At 47.6% G+C, this 24,562-nt stretch overlaps 1 protein-coding gene across 5 annotated transcripts in view; it reads left to right on the top strand.

Moving 5' to 3' along the window:
- LNX1 (ligand of numb-protein X 1) overlaps window positions 1-24,562 on the top strand; it is a 174,545-nt gene that overhangs the window by 79,920 nt on the left and 70,063 nt on the right. Inside the window, exon 1 of one of the 5 annotated variants that reach the window (XM_077848004.1) lies at window positions 223-620. The exons of the other annotated variants lie outside the window; for them this stretch is intronic. Coding sequence (XP_077704130.1) covers window positions 529-620 — 92 coding nt within the window. The 5' untranslated portion in view covers window positions 223-528. Of the gene's footprint in view, window positions 1-222; window positions 621-24,562 lie in introns of those variants that run through there. 5 annotated transcript variants of the gene reach the window in all.

Genomic DNA, 24,562 nt, shown 5'->3' with positions numbered 1-24,562 from the left:
TCCCTTGGAGCTCACGTCTCCAGGCTGTGTCCAAGGATGCTCATTCCTTACAGTTGTCTTCCTCTGGCGAACTGGGGGGACAGCTTTGGCTGATTTGCTTACCCACCCTGCGGGGTCTGAATGGGCCAGGCTCGTGCCCTCTTCCGACGCAGCTCAGCTTCCAGCCCATCTGCTCCCAGCCAGTGATGTCAACATACCAGCTGCTTCCCGAGAACCAGTCGGCATCCTGCAGGAGGGGCAGGTCCCTCTCCCGGGCATCAGCCTGCTTGCTCTCAGCCTGAGCCCTCTTGCCAACCATGGTGGGTCCCTCCGGTCTCTGTCGCCCCATCTGAGAAGCAGAGGGCACGATCCTCTGACAGGCCTGTGATGCATCAGCGTGGCTCCATCTAAGGGCTCCAAGTCCGATGCCTCACGAGCTACCGATTGTGGGGATATGGCCAGGGTCGTTTCAGGGAACTGAGCTGGGCTGGGCCCCTGCAGCTGACAGAGAGAAGGTGGCCAGGAAGAAAGCAGCACCCTGGGCGGAAAATGAAGGCGCTTCTGCTGCTGGTCCTGCCTTGGCTCAGCCCTGCCAACTACATTGATAACGTGGGCAACCTGCACTTCCTCTACTCAGAACTGTGAGTCCCGCTATAACGCTGCCTGCCTGTGTTTGTGTGTTGGGCATGTCGGGGGTGGAACCAGAGTCAGTGCCCTGGCTGGGATGTCTGTGTAGAGGAATCAGTTCCACGTGAGCTAGATGCACTGGGACAAAGCACCCTGCAGCAGCCCCAAGCGGCATGCTAGGATCTGTGACTTGACAAAAAAAAAAAACAAAAAAAACAAAAAAACACCATCTTACTGATGTGCTGCTTGCTTTCCCAGCGAGGCATTCTGCTTCTTGCTTCTGTGCCAACACTGCCTTTTTTTTTTCCTGTACTCTACTTTTTCTCAATAGATGTGTCTTCTCTTCCTTCCCTAAATAGAACCAAAGAGCAATTAGGAACTGCAGGCACAGAACTGCAGACACAGAACTGCAGCCCCTGTCAGGCATTTCTAGCTGGGAGGAGACAACTCCCTTTATTGAGACAACTGGTCTACGTACCTGAAAACACATGGAGCATCCGCAGAGCAGAGAGATCGCCCTCCGTGTGATAAATATACATCTGCTGCAGTTTGGGTGCTGACCCTTTTTAAACATATGGGCGAGCAGAAAAGAACCGTGCAGGGAGCACCCACATCCCATCACCTGGGTCTCACAATGACCGTTTCGCCACCTTCGCCTTCTGTATTTCATTCAGGTGGTTGGGAGTAAATTGCGGTCATGACATGTCACCCCTCAAGACTTCACTAAAAAAAAAAATCTAAAAAAAAAAAAATACATTTTCCTACATGACCTCTGTCCATCTTGGAAGAGGAAATGACTCACACACTCAAACTCTAAAGCGACACTGTCTCGTTCCTTTTGTTCGTAGCTTGAAAAGAGTATAGAAGGGGAATGGGAACAGCTTTTACCAACAGATAAGTGCTGATGTGTGTGCGCCTCAGTGTGGGGAGCATTTACGAAAGTGTATTCCTCCTCACTAACCTTTTGGATGGGGAAAAAAAAATCACAAGGGCTGGCTTATGTGTAAATTATAGTCGGTGGGCAAATGAGAAGGATTCTAATGAGAATCTGTGGAGCCCGGACTTGAGAAGCTCAGAGGGTCATATCCAGATAGAGGTAACCACCCCCCTCGAATGAGTGGTGACAACCAGGGCCCCTTTTATAATTAGCCTGACTAGTCAATTTGTGGAGCACAGTAGATGCCCAATAAATTCTTGATACCTAGAGGAGAGAACAATTGACCTAGGCCCTTGGAGGAAGACCATTCCTTTTGAGGACCCTGCATTTCTGGATTAGCTGGTCCCATTCTTTTGGAATGTAGTCCCAGCCTTCCTCAGATAAGAAGGCTCAGGCGTCAGCTTGCATGGTGAGCATCTCTAGGCTGATATGGCAGGTGGAAGCTTTTCTAGAAAAATATTCATGGCCAGAGCTACCGGGGATTGTGGCAATTCTTCTCCCCGTGATGGTGTCTCTGAAATCTAGCTCCAAAGCCCTCCTCTACACTCTTGCCCCCACTCGCTCTACTTGTTGGTTGCCGTCCTCATTTCCTAGGGCTGCTGTAGCAGTGACCATATGCTTGGTAAGATCAAACAGCACAAATCTCCTCTCTCACAGTTCTGGAGGCCAGGGCCTTGAAGTCAAGTTGTCGGAAGGGCCACACTCTCCATGAAGGCTGTCGGGGTGTATCGCCTCTTCCAGTCCCTGGTGGCTCCAGGCATTTCTTGGCTCATGGCTGCAGGGCTCCAATCTCTGCTTTTGTCATCATAGGACCTGTCGCTTGTGTCCTTTCTGATTCTCTGTCTTTTCCGCTCCTTAAAAGGACACTTGTCATTGGATTTAGGGCCCACGTGCATCATCCAGGATGATCTCCTCTTGAGATCTTTCACTGGATCACACCTTTTTCTAAATAAGGTCACATTCACAAGTTCCAGCGGGACATCTTTTGGGGGAACCACCGCTCAACCCACTGCAGGTGCTACCGAGGAGCCCCTCCACTAAGTGACTTTCAGCGTTATAGTCTAATTAGAGGAGGGCTCCTCACACTGGCTCATCAGTTTTCTTTTCTACAAGTAACATGAATCAAGGCAACTTTTCTGCTGAGTCAGTGGACACAAGGAGGCCATTCTTTCCAAAATGTGAAGCAATCCAGGAAGCCTAAAGCCAGAAAATTGCCAGGATGGCATTCCCAAACTAATTTGCCAGGACTTTCTGGAAACTTCCAGTCACAGGGAATGATTTATGAGAGAATTCCGTGTAGCTGTCACCTGATGCCACGGTTGTGATAATGAACTAATCAGTGAATTAACGACACCCTTCAGGTAGTGTGGCAGTGCTTTAGGCAGTGAGAAATCCGGTGTGGCACCGACCTCAAGGAGTTGGCAATCCAATTGAGAAGACGAAATTTATACACGTAAGAAATAGTAACAATGATCCAAGGCATAAAAGTAGGGTAAGGGGACTCCTGAGTGGCTCAGCAGTTGAGCATCTGCTGTCGGCCCAGGGCGTGATCCTGGAGTCCCGGGATCGAGTCCCACATGGGGCTCCCTGCCTGTGTCTCTGTCTCTCTCTCTCTCTCTCTGTCTCTCATGAATAAGTAAATAAAATGTTTTAAAAAAAACACAAAAAGTAGAGTAGGGAATATGTTGAGAGAAGGTGGAGTTTGGCCGTTGCCATGAAATGGGTCAGGAAATGCTTCTAGGGAAGTGGGGGCTTTGAGCTGGACTTTGAAGTATGGAAGGGTTAGGCAAAATCATGGATGGAAAGAGAAAGCACTTGGGGCAGGGCACATGGCGCTGCAGAGCGGTCACGAGGTGGCTGTGGGTGTCACCAAAGCTTTGGGAAACAGCTGAGAAGGGTGCTCGATGAGACTGCTGGGCCCCTTCACTGTTCATGGAACCAGGGCCATGGCATGGTGGCCACATGGCCCTGAGATGGAGAGACGCTTCTCTCCCCACCACAGGCCACTGGGATCTCGAAGGCAGAGCTGGGTGGAACCCTGGCAGGTGCTTCCTCCCGCCACCCTCTTCTGAGCTTTGGCATCTTGGCAGTGGGTGAGCTTGACCTGTGTCCCCACGCTTCCTGCTGTGGAGATGCTCCTGGACTTTCCCTTGTCTCTAAGGCAAAGGCTCTGTCTGCATCCTGTCCCCTCAGAGCCCAGCTGGAAGATTGGAACTAATCCAGTAAACAGCGTCAGGTATAGCGTGTGGCCCTGGGGGTCGCAAACCCAAACGCAGACTGAGTCACTTTTTAAAAATATAGCTCTGACTATCATAAATAAATAAAAATTAAAAAAAATTAAAAAAAAATATAGCTCTGAAACCCCAGCCGATTGGTCAGGTTGTCATCAAAACAAGCCTTATCTATGGGCGCTCATGCTACATGAATGTGGAAATCGGAGGTAAGTGAGCTGATTCTCACACCAGGAATCAGATGTTCAAACTAAAATTTTAGTGTATTGTTTTTATTCCTGAGATCCCCGCGGGATTTCCCAGGGTTACACTGGCCCCCGTGCTCTGCTCACAGCTTAATTTTGCCTGAGTGTCAATTTATTCTGTAGAATGGAATAGCCTTTTCTTTCTTTCTTTTTTTAACTAAAAAATTAAGTAATTTTTTATTTATTTTTAACATAATAAAGTAAAAGACACATAACCAAAAAAACAAAACAAAAAAATAACAAACAAAAACAAACCAGGCAGGAGTTATTTAAGCATGTGAATCATTCAAGTGTAATCATTCAGGTGTAAGACAAAAGGGAGTGGTGAGGCCTCTGAGCAACTGCAGTGTGTGTGTAACTCGAATGCTTTTAGACTTTACATATAATTTAATGTCTGTCGTATATATGTATATAATATAATATGTATACCTATTATGTAATATATGCGTAATGTCTAAAAGCATTCAAATTCAATTTAAAAACAAAACCACTTTGTCCAATCCAGCAGATCGCTTCTGCCTGCCCAATTTGGCCTTCCGAGTCAATAGTTTATGACCCTGGGCAGCTCCACCTTTAAACATGTCCATTGTCACCTACTGCCTTGACCTGGAAGACGGTGAATTCACAGAAGCAGCCTAAAACCAGAGTGTTCGGTGTGGAAGCCCAGGCCCTAGGTTAGAGGCGAGGCATCGAGGATTGCTCTCAGGGCCTGGGAGAGGGTAAAGAGCAATGGTCTCTTCCCCCGGAAGCCCTCACCCCCACTCCTGCACAAACTCTCTGCACTACCCAGACCCCAGAGCGAATGTAGGAAATAGACTCTCAGTCTTGTCGCATGAGCACAGACGCAGCCTGCCCATCCTTCTGGGCCCCTTTGCAGCCCTACACGTGAGGCAACGTATAGGTGAAGTCTTCAGAGCAGCACAGGTTCTGAGGACCCCTCACGTGAGAACGGGGGGCTCGGTTTGTTTCTTTAAATGCAGGTAGGGGTTTGGGCCTAAAACCTGCTAAAACGGAAACATTTGGCAGGGGGCATCCGTTTTCATTTGTAAGCCCACCAGGTGAGCCTTACGGGCACTGCAACAGGAGAACTCTTAGCTCCAGCTCGGAGGCCAGCTGGCCTTGACCTCACCTGGGCTCGGCTCTCCGGGTCTGCACTGTATCCTCAGCAGCTTTCCCGATGGTCCCCTCTACCTGGTGAGTCCTGGGGACAGCTTGAGGGATGCTCGTCTCTGCACACCCAGCTTGAGGGATGCTCACTTCTGCACACCCAGCTTCTTCCATTAACCCGAGTGACGTGAGTCTGGCCCCTATCTTGGCCGATTGTCACATATTTCAAAGTCTGATCGAGATGACCCTGGTCTGGTTTCAGTGGGAGGAGGTGTTGATCCTGCTGGTGACGGTGCAAGCAGCCTCACTTCCGGTGTCGCAGAGGGCAGCACCGTGCTGGAGTAACCGAGATGGCCCCTGCTCTGTCCTTGGATCTCTAGTGGCTTCTGAAATGTTTCTCTACATATTTTGTTTTGCAAGAATTCCTGGGAAAAAACCTTAGAGCCTGCTGGGTGGTGGCGTGCATTTCAGGGTGTGCACACCTCCAACCCTAAAGAGCCATTTACAGAAAACTGACAAGCTTTGTCATCTTACCTCCACCTTTACGATTCCAGGCATCTGTCGCGCTCAAATACTTCTCGCTTTCGTGTCCTGTGCTGGTGGGTGCTGGGTTCGTGGCCATGGTGCAAGTCCGGGTGGGCCCCGAGGCCCACTTCGCAGAGTAGGGACCTGCCCATGGCTGTAGAGCTACAGGCATCCGGAAGACAGGCCAAGGCACGGTCACCGCAGGGTGGCCGGTCCCCGAAGCTCATGCTGCTGTCCTAGCTGTGTGGCTTCTCAGGAAGTGGCTCTCACTTCAGCTTATGGCCAAATATTTCGGGTCTGTAAGTGGCGTATCCGTGAACAGCACTCGTGCCAGCATCTGGAGGGAGAAACGCCGCTCTGACCCCTGGAGAGACAGCAGATCCAAGCAGGGAAGGTTTATTCCCCCTTGGAGTTCTGTGCTCAGGAAATTAAGATGAGGGACTCCGATTTCATAACTTGAACCGTGTAGGGTTATGGACAGATGAGGTCTCCTGGAGAAACTGCCAAGAGCAGCAGGCGTCCTGCAGCAGCCTCATGTGCGTCCTCCCTAGAGAGTGCAGGGTAGGGCCCGGGATTCAGAGACACAGAACACCCACCGAGTGTCTCAGGTCCAAAGACTCCAACCACCCACCACCTCCCTAGCAGAATGTTCTCGCACCAAACTGCAAAACACGCTTCTGACAAGCTGCATCATCTTCCTGCAGCAAAAACATTTGCTTTGGGGCCGGCAGGCCAAAGAGCATCTTAAATCACACCTAGCTGGGCATTCCGGGCACTCAAGTGAAGATTGCTTGCCCTAGTCTTGCGTGGCACTCATTTGGCCCTGGTCCCGCTTCTCGAGTTCCCTTTCTCTAGGTCAAGGCTGTGCCGCAGCACTGGCCTTAGTGATGTCTCTGCTCCCTGCTGACTTCAGCTAGACGGGGGCTGGGTGTTGGGCCCTGAGCCATATAGCCTAGGAGAGCATCCTCTTCAAAAGTCTGTACCACGTGGAGCTCCGCAGGCCAGTCTAGAGGGTTGCAGTTGGGCCCTTTCTGGCACCAGGGAGGAGGGAGGGGAGCACGGGGGGATTACCTCAGCCCCCATTTCCTCTGCACTTCATTGTGTTAACTACTCCCGACACTTTCCAAGTCTAAACCAACAGGGTGAGCTTTATGGATTTGCCAGTAAACACTTTCCAAGTTGGGCCTCCAAGAATTTGCTTCTTTCTCATCAAAACAGAAAAGGAAAAAAAAAAAATTGCTGATCTCTGGATTTTTCTTGTCCTATGTTTTGAGTATCTGAAGTCAAGTTTGGATTAGACCCGGAAGGAAGGAGGTAGGGTTTATAGAGGAAATGGGGTGAGGTGGAGAAATCCTCTTCCAACGGAGAGGAACAGGGTCCAATCTGGGGGAACAAAGCCAGGGCCCATTCGGGTTCAGTGAGTCTCTTAATGTCTTTCGAAGCATTGCAGTTTAGCACATGTTTAATAGAGCATTTTTTCTTAAATCTAGAAACGTGTGTATTTGGAAGGAAATTGAAGCCGCATGTTCCTGGTTCATTTATATACTTCACTCATCAAAATGTTGCTTTGTAATCATTCTTTGATGTCCAAATTTCACAGGGATCTGATTTAACAATCTTTTTATTTTTCTCATTGAGAATCAGCAAGTTCTCTTTTGCCAGCCGTAAAGCAACCCCAGGCCCAAGCCATTCACTTTCTGGTCTAAAATGCAAACTCCAGGAGTTTTGAGATCCCACTCCGATGCTTGGCAAATTGTGGTTGCCTTTCTTTGGGTCACATGACTAAGTCAGGCACATGACCAGCAAAAGTGAGGATTTCTTTCACGTCAGGACTCACTCGCTGATAGCTTCATGTTTGATTGGCTTTATTTTCTTTTTAACTTCTTATAATGAAAATCTCAATGCAAACGTAGAAAAGTCTAATAGATCCCCATGTACCCTATCCCCCACCTTAAATAACAAGTCATGGGTATCTCGTTTCATCTAGAACTTCAAATTGTTTTGAAGCAAATCTCAAAAACCCTGTTTGACTTGTAGACCTTTTAGTCTTTATCTCTAGAGGGTAAAGATTCTTAACCGTAACACTACTATCACATCAGAAGCAATTAACTATGATTCCTTAATATTCAATATCCAGCCAGCTCAATTTTTCTCCATTTGCCTGTCATTTCTTCTTACAGGTTATTTGAATCACGAGCCAGATGAGGCCTACGCTTTGCCATGTCTCTCATTACACCCTACCTTCCCCCTCAATGCAAAAGGGAGGTCATGAGGTACATGTTGAGGAATATAGCTTTGGCAAACTCCAGATATAAGCTAGTAGCTGGAAAAAGAGAAAAGTAATTGTATTAATTTACTACCAAGTTGAGGGAAATGTAAAGGCAAGAGCCAACACAATCTTATGAATGTAACCAGAATGAGTGTGTTGTTGTCATTGTTGGTTTGTTTTGTTTTGTTTTGATGGTCTTATCCAGAGCTTTGAGGGGAACTTCAAGAGAATGAGGGAATATCTTCTCCCGAGGATGATAATCTTCCAACTTTTTGGTCACAGACCTGTATCAATAAGGAAATCGGTCCATGTGCCTATCTGTTGTATGGCTATCTAGTTACACCTGTATTCCTATATTCTACTCATTAGAAAACCTCGCACAAATACCGGTAAAGGATCAAGTCTACGTAAGAGTTCTATTACATCCTCCCCACATTCCCCATGGGTGTCTGCACTTTGGAGACCACCACAGAGTCGCAGGCTCTCGGGACTCTTCCTGCATTAGAACACCACCCCTTCAAAGTAAACAGAGTAAATTTCCCATTGCCCATCTGTGGGATTGGCTTTGGAAGGAATAGGGCAGGAAATGGCCCATTTTTGCAGGCCAATGAAAACTTGTGGGCCAAAGAACCAGACGTCTTCTTTTCTTAGTCACTTTTCCCTTTTTTTTTTTTGGACCATCACTGCTTCCATTGTATGGTCCCTGTGGACCCTACTCTCCCAGCTTCCTCCACTCTCAACTGTACCTCTTTTCATAGCCCTACCCCCACCCTCAAGAGCAGGGCTGGGGAGGGCCCAGGGTTGTGGAAGCTGAAGGATTTAGAGTTTGAGGAGTCCTCTTTGTAAGACACAATCATGAATTCATACTTGCTAGGTCCCCAGGCAGGTCCTTGGAAGGCTCCTGCATGCCTTGAGGTATAATCATCAGTCTTACAGTAACACCCTCCCCACCCCCCATGTGAGCAATCCTACCCCCCCTTCCCCCCCCCCCACCTCTCTCTTTCCACATAGAGCCAACTCTGGGAATTTTGGTACCCACTTCTCTTGTGTTTAACTCTTGCATATCCAGAGCTAAGAAGAGTTTTCTCAGTGCTCCATGGCCCAAGGAGGTACCTGTGACCCCTTCTCCATCCTTTTCTTCATTAGCATTTCTACCTAGAGTAAGAAAAGGAGAAGCCAGGGCCCCAAGACAATGACTAAGTCCCTTCATCATCCCGACGACCATAATCAAATGGCCTACCACTGAGAAGGCTGGTGGTAAGAGACCTTGGTGACTTGCTCTGGAGTCAGATTGACTCAGGTTCCTATTCGGTCCCTGCCAGCTGGGCGGCCTTGGGCAAGTTACTTAGCTTCTCTGAGCTTTTCTCATCTATACATGGGAATAACCACACCTGCCTCACAGGTTGTGGTAGGTATTGAGTAAGCTTATGTAAAGCACATAATACAGTTCCTAGTGTATAGCAAACCCTTTGAGTGTAGACTTTATTAATAGCAGTAGATACAAGAACATATTTCTTCTGGTCCAACCTTCCCATTTATATAAGAAGAAACTGAGGCACAGTCATTTACCTGAATGACTCAGTTTGTCTGCAACTAACTACGTGACCTCGAACACGTCATGACACTCTGAGGAGGAAAAATGATAATGCACTTATTAATGTATCCTCAGGAAACAATAAAGCCGGAGTTAGTTATTAAAATTTTATACAGCTTCGGGCAAAGCAATGGCATAACGTGCTAGGATGATGCACCTGACCACCCACGTCACCTATTAGGAATTGGGTGTCCTCTGAGGGGATCGCCCCAGATGAGCATGCTCAGAATGCTCTCTCAGGAATTCCTCGACCAATTTGCCAACAGGGGCCCTTGACAGTAAAACGGCTTAACATTTGAATATGGCATTCCAGGGTTTTGTTTACAATGGATGGATGGCCGCAGAGAAGCAGGGCTGAAGCCAATCATGAAGCAGTTACAAGCTTCAGCTTGTAGGGATTAACCTCTGAAGCCACGCAGCTCTGAGTTCAAATGCTGCTGCATCACTTACCAGCTGTGTAACCTTAGATTAATTCACCTCAGCTGGGCCACAGGTTCCCGTCCTTAAATCAGAGCCCTTAATGGTAACACCTACTTCATGGGGTAAGAATGAAATGCACACGTGAAGCTCTTAGTAGACACCTGGAATATCATAAGTGCACTGTAAACATTAGCTGCGGCAAGAGGAGATAGATGAACTCACTTGGACCTCATGGCAAATGCGGTGAATCCCCATCTTACTAATGAGAGAACCAAGACTCATTGGGGTTAGGGAAGCTCCCCTAGATGAGCCAGCCAAGCTGGAACACAGGCATCCTGATTCTAGGGCCAGGCCTTCCCCCAACCCGACCCCACCTGGCACCCCTCACCACATCCCCCTTGGTGGCTCTGAAGATGGTGTCACTGAGGTGGGGGTGGGGAGGCGCGGCGGTCAAGTAGCTGCAGGTCTTTCTAATTCCCTGTGATGGACTGCGATGGATTCTGAACCAGAAACGTAAATTGCTTTCTAGATGAAACTTTTCTGGGCAAAACGTTTGTGTAGTTTCTCTGGCCAGTTAAAATTGCGCTGAGGATGGAGCTTTCTAGCAGGTATAATTATTTTTTTCCACTGAAATAGGCATAAGAGGGCTCGGCCAAAAAAACCTCTTTGGCCTCATGAGCTCCTTGATGAAGGAAGAGGCTACCCAAGGGATTCTGTTGTGAATGCATTTGCAAAAACCCTTTGCTCCATAATGCTGTGGTTTTTATAGAAAAACAGCCGGGGCGACCTTCAAAAGCAGAAGCCCCTTCCCCCCATGACACAAACCCTGTGAGGATCTGAGGGGTCACCGGGGAGGCGCAGGTCACAGAGTGTTGTGATCATGAGCGTGGACTCTAGAGCCAGCCAGACACCAGCTCTGTGTTTTCTAGATGCGATGTACGTCTTTGGGCAGCTGCCTTGACTTCTCTAGCTCAGCCTTGTGGTGTCAGTAAGAGCTCCTGCATGTGCAGCTCAGTACCATACCTGCGCGTGGGCAGTAGAGACCGACGGTAGTTATTTTGGCTTCCCCCTTTGCTACTCTACAAGCCAACTTCCTTTCTCTGTGCCCTGCTTGCTTTTTCTCCTTAGAAAAGAGCCCCATGTGGTATTGGACAGTGGTGGTGTCGGCGTCTGATTACTGGAGACCCTTTCCGGAGGTGTATCCCCACTTTTGGCCGTTCTATGCAGGGCAGCAGCCCGACCTCATCAGAGAACCATCATTCCTTTAATGTCACAAAAGAATGATTAAACACTTGAGAGATGCTGACTCTCCATAAAAAAGCCCCCCAAACGCTTATGACCTGCTTCAGAGAATTTACAACTCTAGATGGTAGCTAGGCAGGAATGGTGTCGAGGGCTCAAAAATAGAGCAGGGGAGGGGCAGGGAGACCAAGAAAAAAGGGTTCTAACATAGGCATTGTGTCTTCAATTACCAAATAACCAGACAGCTTAGGTTATCCTGTGAGAAACGTGGCCAATTTGGATTTTCTTTGAAACCCCTCATCAGTTGCTTAGTATCGTCAAAGAAAAAGCATCAGGGGGACTAGTTAACCTCTCAACTTCTCATGTGGTTTCTCTGTACGTATATCCATCTCCCCTTTCTCGGTGTGGTGGGTGGGATCGGATTGAGACACGTGGACCCCGGAGGAGTCCAGTGGTTTGGTTCTCCTTCAGATTCTTTGTCCAAGACCTAACAAAGGCAGAGCGTCTCTATTCATAAAATCACTGCGTTACAGAAACAGATTGACTGCTTTGTCCAGTTGAAGTAAATCCATGTTCGGGAAAAAAAAAAAATCCAACAAGTCATTTCCCACTTCTTAAAATTCTTCCCCTCTAGGTGTTTTGGGGTTTTTTGTTTTGTTTTGGTTTTTGGTTTTTTTTCCCCCAAACTAAGCATTAGTTTGGCAATTAGTGAATTCCCAATTTTACTAATTAGTGAATTAGTAAAAACAAATCACTCGTTCCTGGGAAGCGTATAATTTAATATCAAGTACCTGTGCAACACCAGGCACTTTCTAAGGCCCTGACGATCCTGCAGTAAGTGTATATTCCAACGAGCTGGGCAGTCAACAAACATCTGGCATATCAGATGGAAATAAGTGGTATGAAGTGAAACAGCAGGTCCTGACCCTGGCTTATTTATAGAACAAGGCCTCGGAGAAAGTGACGTTTGAGCCGAAACCTGAAGGGGAGGAGGGAGGGCCGTGAGGACGTCTGATATCGGAGAGCTTGACTTTGGAGTCCTGCTGACCTGCTGGCACCCCCTGGGTCTGACACTGTCTCGCTCCGTGGCTCTATGTGTGGCCTTAACCCCTCTCCCCTGTCGGTTCATCCATAGAGCGTGGCTCCTGCAGCACAGGCTTCCCAAGAGGAGTGGGACCCTGGGAAGGGAGCTGGTGCCTGGGCAGGAGGCCCAAGGGGAGTTCCTGCCATCTGGGCTTTCACCTTGGCTGGGTGGTTTCTGAGGGGGGCTGGGGCAGGACTTCCACCTGGTTAAACATCTCTCTGGGTCACGTGTTCCCCAGGTAGTTCTAGACGAGTCTCCAATACCAATGGCCTTCCCCCATCACCACCACCCGCTTTGCTCCAGGGTGAATTCCTGTTTCATTTTCTCATCCCCCCCGACACACACACCACCACCACCACCACCAGTTGTGTTGCTTCCTAAGTTTCTCCAGCCTGGTCATACCTGTGTTCGGTGGACTCTGTTTGCAGGTGTGTCTATCTAACCTGGTTGTCCTCCTTCCTCCCGTCTCCGGTCTCCTGTGGTGCTCCCCACCTGAGTGTCCTCCATCGATTTCATGACACCCTGTCCCAGGTAGTGAGGCAGGGTATTGATGTGACGGCGGATTAAGATCCCCCCTGCAACACCTCTCCGTAACTGGGCTCATTATCTTGTTTGTTTGGGATTTCCATCCATTTTCAACCCCTGGTTTGAGTCTCTGGACTAGAGAAGGGCTTCCCCGAGCCCCACCGCACGTTCAGCTCCACGCCCTCCTCCCCATAGCCTTACATTCTTCACTACGACAAGAACTATATTAAAGTCCTCAAAGATAATCTCATAAACTTGTCTCTGGTCCTTTAAATGCAGATCGTTCTTTGCTGATTCATCCCTGGTCTTCTGACCCTTTTAAATTTCTCTCCCCTCATATTTATTCCACATCCAACAACTGCATATATCATGTGCTGATTTCTCCCTACCCTTTCTGTTTTCTTTCTCTATCACTATCATATGTTGTTGGTCTTTTTCCCATCTTCTGACGTCCCCCTGTGTGCAAGGTAATTTTTCAGAAATAATTATTCATCTTTACTGCACCATTGTTCAGTAAGCATGTTAGTCAAATTCTCTTATTCCCTGAGGGTATGTGTCATCTGGAGCAGCTGATTTATGTGTGTTTGTGTTTGCCAAATATTCCTGTACCTATTTTCTGTCCGAACTGATCCACGCGAGTTTATAACTCTCAATTGTACTTATTTGTGCTTACATTTTTAAAGGAGTTTAGCATTTTGTGTCTTTTTTTATTATTATTATTTCAGTGTTGGCCTCTTTTTAAAAAACCTTGTAGATCTGTGTTCTTTTAAGCTTCTTGGCCTGTGCTTTATGACTCAGGGTGAGCTTATGGATTCTAAGACTATTGCTAAATATTCTTTTGTTTCAGCTTGTATATATTTTCTCTGAGCTTAATGGATACAGTCCATTGTCTGGGCATCTTATTCTTTTTTTTTTTTTTTTTTTTTAATTCATGAGAGACACACAGAGAGAGGCAGAGACATAGGCAGAGGGAGAAGCAGGCTCCCTGTGGGGAGCCCGATGTGGGACTCGATCCCAGGACCCCGGGGTCACGACCTGAGCCGAAGGCAGACAGACACTCAACCACTGAGCCACTCAGACGTCCCTGGACATCTTACTTCTTATCTCAAGTATTCAGAACTGTTTGGTGAACCTCAGGCTCTGGGCATGACTGAATAGATGTCCACTTTTTCCATTTCATATAGAGACTGGAATTAAAGAAATTATGAACTATAAATTTCAGGGGAAAAAATACCAATGGAATATGCTGATCTGAGTTTTAGAAACCACCAAGTCGCTCAGCTTCCCAAAGTTTAGAACTTTCCACTACGCGGATGCTTTGGCACTAATTATTCACTCTTTTCCTCGGGGAAATAATCTTATTCAACCCAACCTATCTTTGTAAGTTGATCTTGCCAAATCAACATGATTTTCGAGAGTGCTATTCTGAAGTTTATTTAGTTGCTATCTGTATCCTAACTTGGTTGATCCCTCCACCCACCCACTAGAGAATCCTGAAGTCGCAGCACACATTCCTGCCATTTATTTTTAGAATATAATCCAACGCCCTTACTTTACTAAAGACAAATGTTTGACCCCAATAAGCAAGGACACATAAATCTGTAACCGCTCTGTGCCAGTGACTCCTCCAGCAGAAAGCTCTGTTTATAATGCAATAACCCTTATTCTTAACAAGCTTTATAACGCAGATTACCCTTCTTCTTAACATATTACAAGCTGGGGTGGCACTTGACTTTGAAGCTGATATTGAAGTACATTCGAGTGACACCCCAATGTCATTTGGAGCTGTGAGCAAGAACAGGGTAGTTGCTGTGCCAATCTTATTTTATTCCAATGGCACTAGATTTTGGTATTGATTGGCAGCCTGAGCCACAAAATAACTGGAACATCTGAAAACCAAATTTCCAGTCTTAACCACATGGCCAAGTGAACCTTTGTCAGGGACACCCCACGCAGGGATGGCAGAAATTAAATTCTAATTACAGCCACTGCGAAGAGGGAGCAGCTTGCAGTGGTGGCCTAGCCCCGCAGCTTACAAGATGCTGTTTTCTGAAAGCCTACTTTTATTCTTAAAACCTGCAGTCAGCAGTGTTTTTGGTAGCGTAACCATGGTCCTGGCATTTGGCAATCTATGTACACACGTACTCTTAAGAGCTCAGAGCAGAAGTCAAAGCCGCTGGAAAGGAATCATTTTCTGCAAGTGAGAGGATGTTTATGTGAATCCTCTGCTACAAGAAGAGACATTCAAAAGTTCTCAAATCCTAAGGGCTCTTGGCAAAGGAGGGACTAGGAAACAGCCGAGCATTTGGTCAGCCCAGACTACTCAGTGGGTACGTACCTTATAAGCCCTACTGCTGTCCAGAGAGGATAAAATAGCTGCCCTAATGTCCTGAGATCCTGTAGGATGAGAGGACGGGAAGGGGACCTTGCTGGGAAGGGAACAGTGGCCATTCCCCTAGTCCAGACCCTGGCCTCGGGCATCCGGCAGCTCCACTTGGCCGAGGCCTCTTTTGGTCCTATTAGGGCCGGAGGGAGCCCATGGTCTCCGTAAAGCATCATGCGCGCCTTTGATGGAGCAGGACGGTTACATGGCCCGTCCACTGTTGCTCAGGAACTCTACCTTATTTAAAGTGTGGTCTAAAAAACAAAGCAAAGGGATCCCTGGGTGGCGCAGCGGTTTAGCGCCTGCCTTTGGCCCAGGGCACGATCCTGGAGACCCGGGATCGAATCCCACGTTGGGCTCCCGGTGCATGGAGCCTGCTTCTCCCTCTGCCTATGTCTCTGCCTCTCTCTCTCTCTCTCTCTCTCTCTCTCTCTGTGACTATCATAAATAAATAAAAAAAATTAAAAAAAAACTTTAAAAAACAAAGCAAAAAAAACCTTCGAGATAGATGAAGTCCTTGGAACTGCCCCCACTTTCAGAGGGACCGAGTTGATTTAGTCCCCTTTCTGGATCCCCTTCAACCACTCGGATGTCCCGGACTTGGCCGGGTAGAGCTGTCTGTGCGCTCGTGTTATGGGCTGTTTGGCTTGCTCTCTCTGATTACTTCCAGAAGTTGCGGAACATCTTGTCCCTATTGAGGGTCTTCAGTTACCTTTTCTCCCCCCTCCCCCCGCCCTCCTTCTCGACCCCAAAAGGGCCCCTGTTGCAGTGCATTCATGTTCGGCCTCCCCTGGCCATGAGGGTAACGAGCCTGGACACTGAAGACTGCTGCGTTTTACATTTGTGTGCGGTGTCCCCAGTGAGCTGCACACCTGCAAGTTCGAAGGCCTCTCAATCACAGCTTTTGAATCCCAGATGCATCACGTAAGATGAGGCTGATGGGGGTCGGGGGGAGCTTTTAACCAAACACATGCCGGGCGCGAGGCTTAAAAGCCATCTGGCAGTGCAAGCAAGATTGACGGACTTTTCTACGATGTCAGACTTACTTAGCTCGGTTGGACCTGAGTTGCAAGTTAGTGGTTTTTCCAGAGATGAATCCTAATCCATCCAAAAAAGAAGCACGGGGTTTCTGATCTCTTACCCCCTCCTCCAGATATGTGTGCTTCCTCCCTGCATTCCCCCGGAGTTACTAGGAGCCCCCGAAGCAGCAGAACTGTAAGGAAAAGCTGGCCTAGGCCCCAAAAGACAGGGCCTCGCAGAAGTGTTTTTTCTGTCATTGCCCATCTCGGCCCTTAACCTTGGCCAATCTTGGCCTCTTTAAAGACGAGGTCCCACTCCACTGGGTGGTCTCGTAGGCAGCCTAGCAGAGAGGGGTACAGATAAAACACACGCCCCAGGTTGTCCCACCCAGGAGTGATCCAGACACCCATCCTTCAGTCTGGTGTGTTAAGCATGTTCTCTTACTACGTGTTCTGAATGCTGGGTTTGGAAGTCGGTTTTTTCCTTTTTAGATTTTATTTATTCCTTTGCGAGAGAGCCACACAGAGAGGCAGAGACAAAGGCAGGGGGAGAAGCAGGCTCCCTGTGGGGAGCTCAATGCGGGACTCGATCCCAGGACCCCGGGATCACGACCTGAGCTGAAGGCAGACGCTCAACCACTGGGCCACCCAGGAGCCTCTGGAAGTGGGTTTTTGGTGGGATTTTTGCAGCAGTGGCAGCGGTGATTTTTTGGGAGACATTTATATTTAGCCAATGACAGATTGAAACCAATTGCAAGGCTTATGCAAATTCCTTTACATGCTTTGCATCCCTAATATTTCACATTCCGAGGGAGAGTAATTAAAGAAGCAGTTATTGGGCAGCCGGGGTGGCTTAGCGGTTTAGCACCGCCTTCGGCTGGAGCCTGATCCTGGAGTCCTGGGATCAAGTCCCACATCAGGCTCCCTGCATGGAGCCTGCTTCTCCCTCTGCCTGTGTCTCTGCCCCTCTCTCTCTCTCTCTCTCTCTCTGTCTGTCTCTCATGAATAAATAGATAAAATCTTTAAAAAAAATAAAAATAAAAAATAAAGAAACACTTACTCCCCATAGCCAAGCCCCACCCAGCCTTAGGATACTCTGTCCCAGCGGGTCACTGACTTCCTAGGTGTGGTCTTAGACTCCTGGCAGGTGGGGAGTAGGACTAAGGAAGGCGCCCAGGGCTGTCCTCTGTCCTCCGGCCTGGGGCTCAGGCACTACCGAGAGGCTCCTGAGTCTGACAGCAGAGCCAGGGTTTGGCACAAAGTGCTGGGTTAAAGGGAGAGGGTGTGGGAACACTAAACGAACCTAAAAAGTGGCCACGACCCAATCCTTTGTAACTACTCACTGTGTGTGTGTGTTTGCATGTGTGCACCTGCAGCAACTGGCTACCTGTTGATAGAAACTGAAGCTTGCCTCCCTTCTCCACCCAGAAACAAGGCTGGACATCAGGAGGATTCTAACTCCACCCTCAGACAAAAGATTCAGTTGATTGAGAAAGGGTGGACCTCAGGCTATTGTACAAATAGGACTTCAAGGGCGGTGGTCACCATTTCAGAGCTTTTCTAAGCACACTCAATATCCCTTCATAGCTGGCTGGATGTTTGACTTCACTAAAAAGCACCAGGTATTCATGCAAGTTGGCTGCCTTTAAAAAATTATATGCTTTTTTTTTTTTTTTTTTTTTTGCCTGTTTTAAGGCCCATCACCTTTGACAGGAAAGTCTATAGTCTATACACCTTTCCACCAATCACCACCATCACCTTCAAATGCAGAGAAAATAAGCCTGGAGGCGAGTTTCTTCATCTAATGGCATGCCGGGATAATGACTGGCTTGTCCTGTGAATAAAGCAATAAACAACATGGTACTGCTTCCTAGGAAATTATCACTGCTAAAAGCAGGTTAGCGAGAGTTAGATTTTGCTATCGAGGGACAAGAAAGATCCCTGGGTTGGAGCAGAAATCCTGTGTTGGTGCAACTATGTACATCCTGGTGTAATAAATGCAATCCAGCACATCTTCTGAGGCGGTGGTTTCCAACCAAGTCCACGCATCATTAGGGGGTAGAAGCAAGAAGGGGAAAAGAACCAGCTGATTATAAAAAATCAAAGACATGATTTCTCATGAGCTCCTGGTGCTCAGTGTAACCAAAGGCTCCGGAGGGGGCATTTAGAGCATTCGTTCAAGGAAAGTGTGTCATCAGTGTCTGTGGAACTCTTCACAAAGAAGTGACGTGGGGATAGAAGCACTAGGCTAGGAATGGAGTGGCTCTGAGGGCTGACCCAGGGGTGGTAAATCAGTACTGCTGAACAAGTGTTTACAAGGCACACTCGTAGAACATGCTGTGTTCTCAGACAAAGGCGTAGGCGAACAGGGAAACCTGAGGGCAGGAGCTGCTTGTGGCCTAGGCACCATTCCACTCGGTAACATCTCTAGATAACTTTACTATGACCATTTTTGTTCTTGCCTTCCACGGGAAGAGTTCTTCGGGGACCACCTTTGGTGGCTGTGCCCTTTGTTTTAGGACCGTCTTCCAAAGGAGGCAGTAAGCAGAGAGTCTCTTCCCCTGGGTGATCAATAGCTTCAGTTACCAGAGGAAATCCTATTAGGCATTTCCTATGAGATTCCAATGAACGTTTGACTTGAATATAGGAGGTGCATTTGCAGAGGAAGGGCATTGCATTTGCACAGTTATCCCTGCCCGTATCTTCATGGTTAAATAAGGAAAATCATGCTACCTTGTTACATAATATACTTAAGAAAACAATGATTAGATGGTTACTGGGTGTTCTAAGATATGTGTTTAAAAATAGGTGGCAAGACTTGAGGTCAGGGTCAAAGCAATGAACCCACAAGGCTTACATTGGGGCGGTCCCTGAAAACCCCTCAGAAGTAGTGACCTTGATGAAGTCCAATACTTTGGTATTTGAGCTTCCCCATCTGTAAAATGGGGATGATGGGGACTTTGTCAACAGTTATCAGATGCTATACCAAATGTAGAAGATACGGTAGGCCCAGCTCCATGGGTTCATAAACTAAGCCAACAGATGAAGGAGAAATAATGGAGGAAATGAAAGTGGTGGGGGGAGAGAGAGAGAGACAGAGAGAGTGAAGCTGAGGTGGAGACACAGACGAGGGAGTAACCGGCATCCTCATGGCACTGGCTTTGGGGAGCCGATTCAGGATCTAGAAATGACCATTGAGTCAACTCCTACTTCCTTGGCTCTCGTCCTCCCACCCCAATCTCGATCAGATTTTCACGGGTTTTGTTTTAATTGATGGTGACGTTTACCTCTGAGAACATCAATATGGTGTCTTAAAGTATTTGTGAAGAGAAAAGCCCCACTAATCAAGAAAAATTAATGGTCAGTTTGTTTTATTGGAAGGATTTCTCATCCAATGCTGCAGGTAGTCAGAATTAAAGTTTGCTGTTGTGAATGGAGGCCGAAATATCTCCCTTGTAGCTATATCGGAATGCAGGGTTTATGTCACGGAAAATAGTATTTCAGGAGAAAGACAGCGATTGCTAGAATTTGCGAAAAGGACCAAAAGAATCATGGCTTCGCCAAACAGCAAAGCCTGCCTGGTCGGTTGTTTCCAGACTCTAAAGAACCTAATGAAACAGGCTTAGTCTGTAATGGAAGCAGCAACCCTGATGAGTCTCCTATAACTTGAATTAAATCCTTTGTGTTCCTTAAAGTCTAAGCCTTTGAATTACACAGAAAAAACATTTCTATTGCTCTTCTGATTCAGCCATGAGGTTTATAATTATTCCCAGATTGGCAAACACCTTTCCCCTCAACTCCGTGACTTAACAGAAAAATACAAAAATTGTCATTTACAACAGCTTCAACTACTGGTTTCTTACCTTCCACACTCAACCACAGTGATCTTTCTACTGTAACTTTTTTTTTATTCATGAGGGAGAGAGAGAGAGACAGAGACACAGGCAGAGGGAGACGCAGGCTCCATGCAGGGAGCTCAACGTGGGACTCGATCCCAGGTCTCCAGGATCACGCTCTGGGCTGAAGGCAGTGCTAGACCACTGGGCCACCCAGGCTACCCTCTACTGTAACTTTTTAAAAGGCCAGGGCTTGGTCATTCACTCAGCAATCCCTTCAGCATTACAGGCCTCATCACGGGCCAGAACACGGGGACAGCAACCTGGCCAAGAGACACGGCTGCCGAGCAGAGAGACAAAAAGAACACAGATCTTTGGCTCTTGATACGTTACTCTCTTGAGCTCTACAAGACAGTTGAGCTATTTCTCCTGAACCGGTTCACATCTTTCCCTAAAGACAGGTTCTCTTAGCCTTCTTTTGCATCCCAACTGACCAAAATATAAAGGCCTGTTCTCCCTTTTTATCAACTTCTGACACTTAAGGTTGAAGATAGGACATTATCCAGAAACACTGCACACTCAGGAAAGGACTCACGAATGGTCTCGAAGAATCAACAAAGGCAGGAAGGGAACCATGGGGAAACTGGCAGTGAGGTTGATATTTCAGGGGCGCAGCTGCTCCTCATACCCTTGCCTTCCTGCTCGGGGTAACTGGACTTAGGCTTACTCATGCCCACAGGCCCATTATAAGGCCCATGTTGCGTAATATGGTGAAGGCTGTCTTAGAATAAATCTGTACAGTAGGCTGTCATCGTCTTCAGTGCTAGTGACGAGGGCATGTTCCATGGGTTGCCGTGGCTACGTCCCCCACCCTCACTGCCCTGGCAACCTGATGTCCTCGGCTGGCTTCCAAGGCATGGACAGAGAGTCTCAAACCTCAGTGTGCATTGGAATCACCTGGAGAGCTTGTTCGAAAACACAAGTACTTGGCACCCCCTAACCAATACAGTGGGGTTTCTCAATCTCTGCATTATTGATTCTTGGATGCAGAGAATTCTTTGGTGTGGGGAGCTGTCCTGTGCATTGTAGGATATTCAGTAGCATTCCTGGCTCCTACCCACACGATGCTAGTAGCAACCTCCCCAGTTGTGCCCATCAAAAATGTCTTTAGATATTACCAAATGTCTCTTGGGGAACAAAATTGGCCCCAGTTGAGAATTATTCTTAAGGACTTGAATTCCCAAGGGGAGAGTGGGGCCCAGGTTTTAATTTTAACAAGCATCTCAGGCAAATCTATTTCCTATGTGTAGTCGATTGGGCCCTATCCCCCTTTCAACACCGCATGCCCTTCTGCCCCTGCTTCCATGGCCACCTAGGGGATGAGAAGGGAAAGCTCGGGTCTTCCTTTGCCTGGTCAACTGTGCCACCCAGAAGGAATGTAACAAATAAATGAAATCATGCTCTGTGCTCTTGAGGGGTACTCTCTGTGTCTAGGGGAGCATATGTGCTTAATAACAGAGCCTTCTGGAGAGAACATTTCTGCTGTTCTCTAACCCCGGGAAACAATAAACAAGCTTCCCCAATGGGAATTTTAGACCAAAAAAGCGAGAAGAGAACATCAGGATAGCAGGCTCTTGGAGGGGGAAATGTTTGGAGCAGGGGATGCCTGGCACCAACTTCCAGGGCAGCATGCTTCGAGCTTTCTTGGAAGAAGGGGCTTTCTTGGAAGGGACGCCGAATGTATGTTTGTATCCTTCATCCATCCCTTTGTTCAGCCGTCCCAGGCTAGGTTAGCAACAACGTTGCCTTTGTTTCTCATTGGAAGCCCTCCCCACCTGTTGGTGGCCTCAGCTCGTGGCCTCTCTCCTTCCTCAGCAGCAGTGCTCTTTTAAGTCCTTTTCAGCCAAAAGAACAACTGAGGCAGAAAGTGCTGTCCAGTCCTCTAAGAGGCCACCCTGTGTCTGTCCCCTAAACATTCTCGAAGAGAGTGAAATAAATCCATCACCAGGATGTTGTTGTGATAGAACAAAGGGCAGTGACCCCTTCTACCCCCCACCCCCCGAGTCTGGAAGGACTTGTCCGGAGATCTCTTAGAACTCCAAGCATTCATTGTGGTCCAACCTCAAGAAAAATGAAGTGCAGAAATTGTGGCTTCCCAGCAGTTTGGTTCAAACGTATTACAAATGTGGGGCATTTCAGCCTCACAGTTAACCCTGGCTCACAGTTTACACAACAATTAGGAGTTCATTCACCTCCCTTTACATTCTCCCCAGGCTTATATGTTTACACGGCAGGGAAACATCAGAGCAGGCAAAGCTAAACAACTAGCTTCGAGCTAAAATAATTTATACTAAAAAAAAAAAAATTTTTTTTTTGAAAACTAAATATTATCCCAACCGCTGTCCGTTTCTGTGTGCCTCATCCAGGGAGCTGCGGGTGTAGAATGTGAGATGGAGCCCGTGTCTGGGCTGGGCCGAGCCACAGAATTTGAAGATTATTTAGGGGCATCAAAGCTCATCCAGTTGAAGCCCCTCACGGCATAGATGAGAAGCTGCCCTGCAAAACTGAGTGGCTTGCTTAGGAGAACACGAGGAGCTGGGACAGAGAAAGGACGGGTGGCATATCTTCGTTTCTGACCCCGTTTTTGGCAAATAACTGAATTCTGTCCCTCCCTTGTGTCCACAGCACTTCCTTGCTGGGCAGAGTAGAGAAATGCTTGACCAGTGCCACTTGAGTTTAATTTACTGGAAGAAAGAGTGAAAAGGCTGAAAGCTTTGTGTGTGGGGGCGGGGAGGGGCAAGGGGGTGGGCACAGGGGTTGGCCATAACCTGCTACCACAGACCAGAGGGAGCAACAGAAACCCATTTCCTCCCAGCTCTAGAGGCTAGAAGTCCATTCTCAAGGGGGAGGCAAGCTTGCTTTCTTGCTTCTCCCTGCCATGGGGGAAGGATTTATTCTAGGTTTCCCTCCGTGGCTTGTAGGCCATCTCCTCTCTGTGGCTCCACATGGTCAACGCTCTGTACCCTTCTGGATCCTAATTTTCCCTTCTTCTTCTTTTTTTTTTTTTTTTTTTTTTTTTTAAGATTTCATTATTTATTCATGAGAGACACAGAGACATAGGCAGAGGGAGAAGCAGGCCCCCTATGGGGAGCCTGATGCGGGACTCGATCCCAGGACCCCAGGATCATGACCTGGGCCAAAGGCAGATGCTCAACCCCTGAGCCACCCAGGCAGCCCTTAACTTTCCCTTCTTGTAAAGACACCAGTCAAGTTGGAGTAGAGACACCTGAGCCATCTCCCTTAGCTTGATCTCTTTAAAGGCCTGATCTCCACATAGTCCTACTCTGAGGTACTAGGGGTTGGGGCGTTCACATGAATTTTAGGGTGGGGGGATGCAATCGAGTCCCCCATACGGTATATGCGCATGCACATTTTTGGGCAAAATAGAAATGAGAGCAACAGAAGGAGAGAGAGAGAAAACAACGCGAGCAAGAGTCCCTCAGAGGCCTGCTGAGGAGGCATGGTCATTTCATGCCAAGACCTTTCGCAGGTCATTGGTGAAAGAGAGGAAGAGATGAGCACAGAGGTGAAGCTGGAGCTGGGCCAGATCCCTGGACCCTCAGAACTTCCCGTCACTGTCTGACAGGGCCTGCCCTACTGGAGCTTGGGCTGCCAGTCTTCCCAGAGAGCAGGCTGGGGGTCAGGGCAGCTTCGTGCAAGCTGGTTGGCTTGGTTTGGTGTCGAACCAGAGTGCTCGGGAGCCCACCGCGGAAGGACAGGTTTCAGAGGGCAGGCTGTGTCCTGCGTGTCCACGAGGGTAGCCCCGGCCTCGTGTGGCTGCCGAGCACTTGAACCGGGCCCCTCCAGGCCATGATGTGCTACGATGTAAGACGCAGAGTAGATTTCAAGGACTTAGGATTAAAAAAAAAAAAGGAATGTAAACTATCTCAATTTTTGCTTAGGTGTTGAGATAGTAATATTTTTATACACTGGGTTAAATAGAGCCTGTTAAAATAAACCTGCTTTGAAAATTTTACTTTATACAGTATGGTTACTAGAAATATACCTGGACTGCTGCATGCTCCAACCTATGCATGGGAAAGGCTGGCATGGAATTAGGCTTGCACTGTTTTGAAAGGTTAGAAACTACACGAATTTGAATATGAAACCATATGAATAACAGGTGTATACATAGGTGTGCCAGTTTTCTATCTTGCATTTATATAATACCCATAATCCCGTCTCTATTTTATTTGCTCTTCTTCACAAACATGACCTTCAACATATAAGGTAGCATTTCTCGACCCACACGGGAGTAGAGAGCATAGTAGAGTCACTCTCCTAGGTGCATCTTCCAGTTTTAACCATCACAAACATTTTATAGTTTTACTATATCTCCAGCCTTCCTCCCCCCTCTCCCTTTTTTTCTGGAATATTTTAAAATAAATTCCAGACATTATGTAATTTTACTCAAATACCGCCACAAAATGTTTTTCACGGACCACATGGTATCCTGACTTTTGGCGTGTCCTAGCGGAT

This window comes from Canis aureus, chromosome 14 (assembly GCF_053574225.1).
Source record: "Canis aureus isolate CA01 chromosome 14, VMU_Caureus_v.1.0, whole genome shotgun sequence".
NCBI classification, from domain to species: domain Eukaryota; kingdom Metazoa; phylum Chordata; class Mammalia; order Carnivora; family Canidae; genus Canis; species Canis aureus.
Note: the sequence above shows the minus strand (reverse complement) of the source record. Positions and strands in the feature narration are given on the sequence as shown.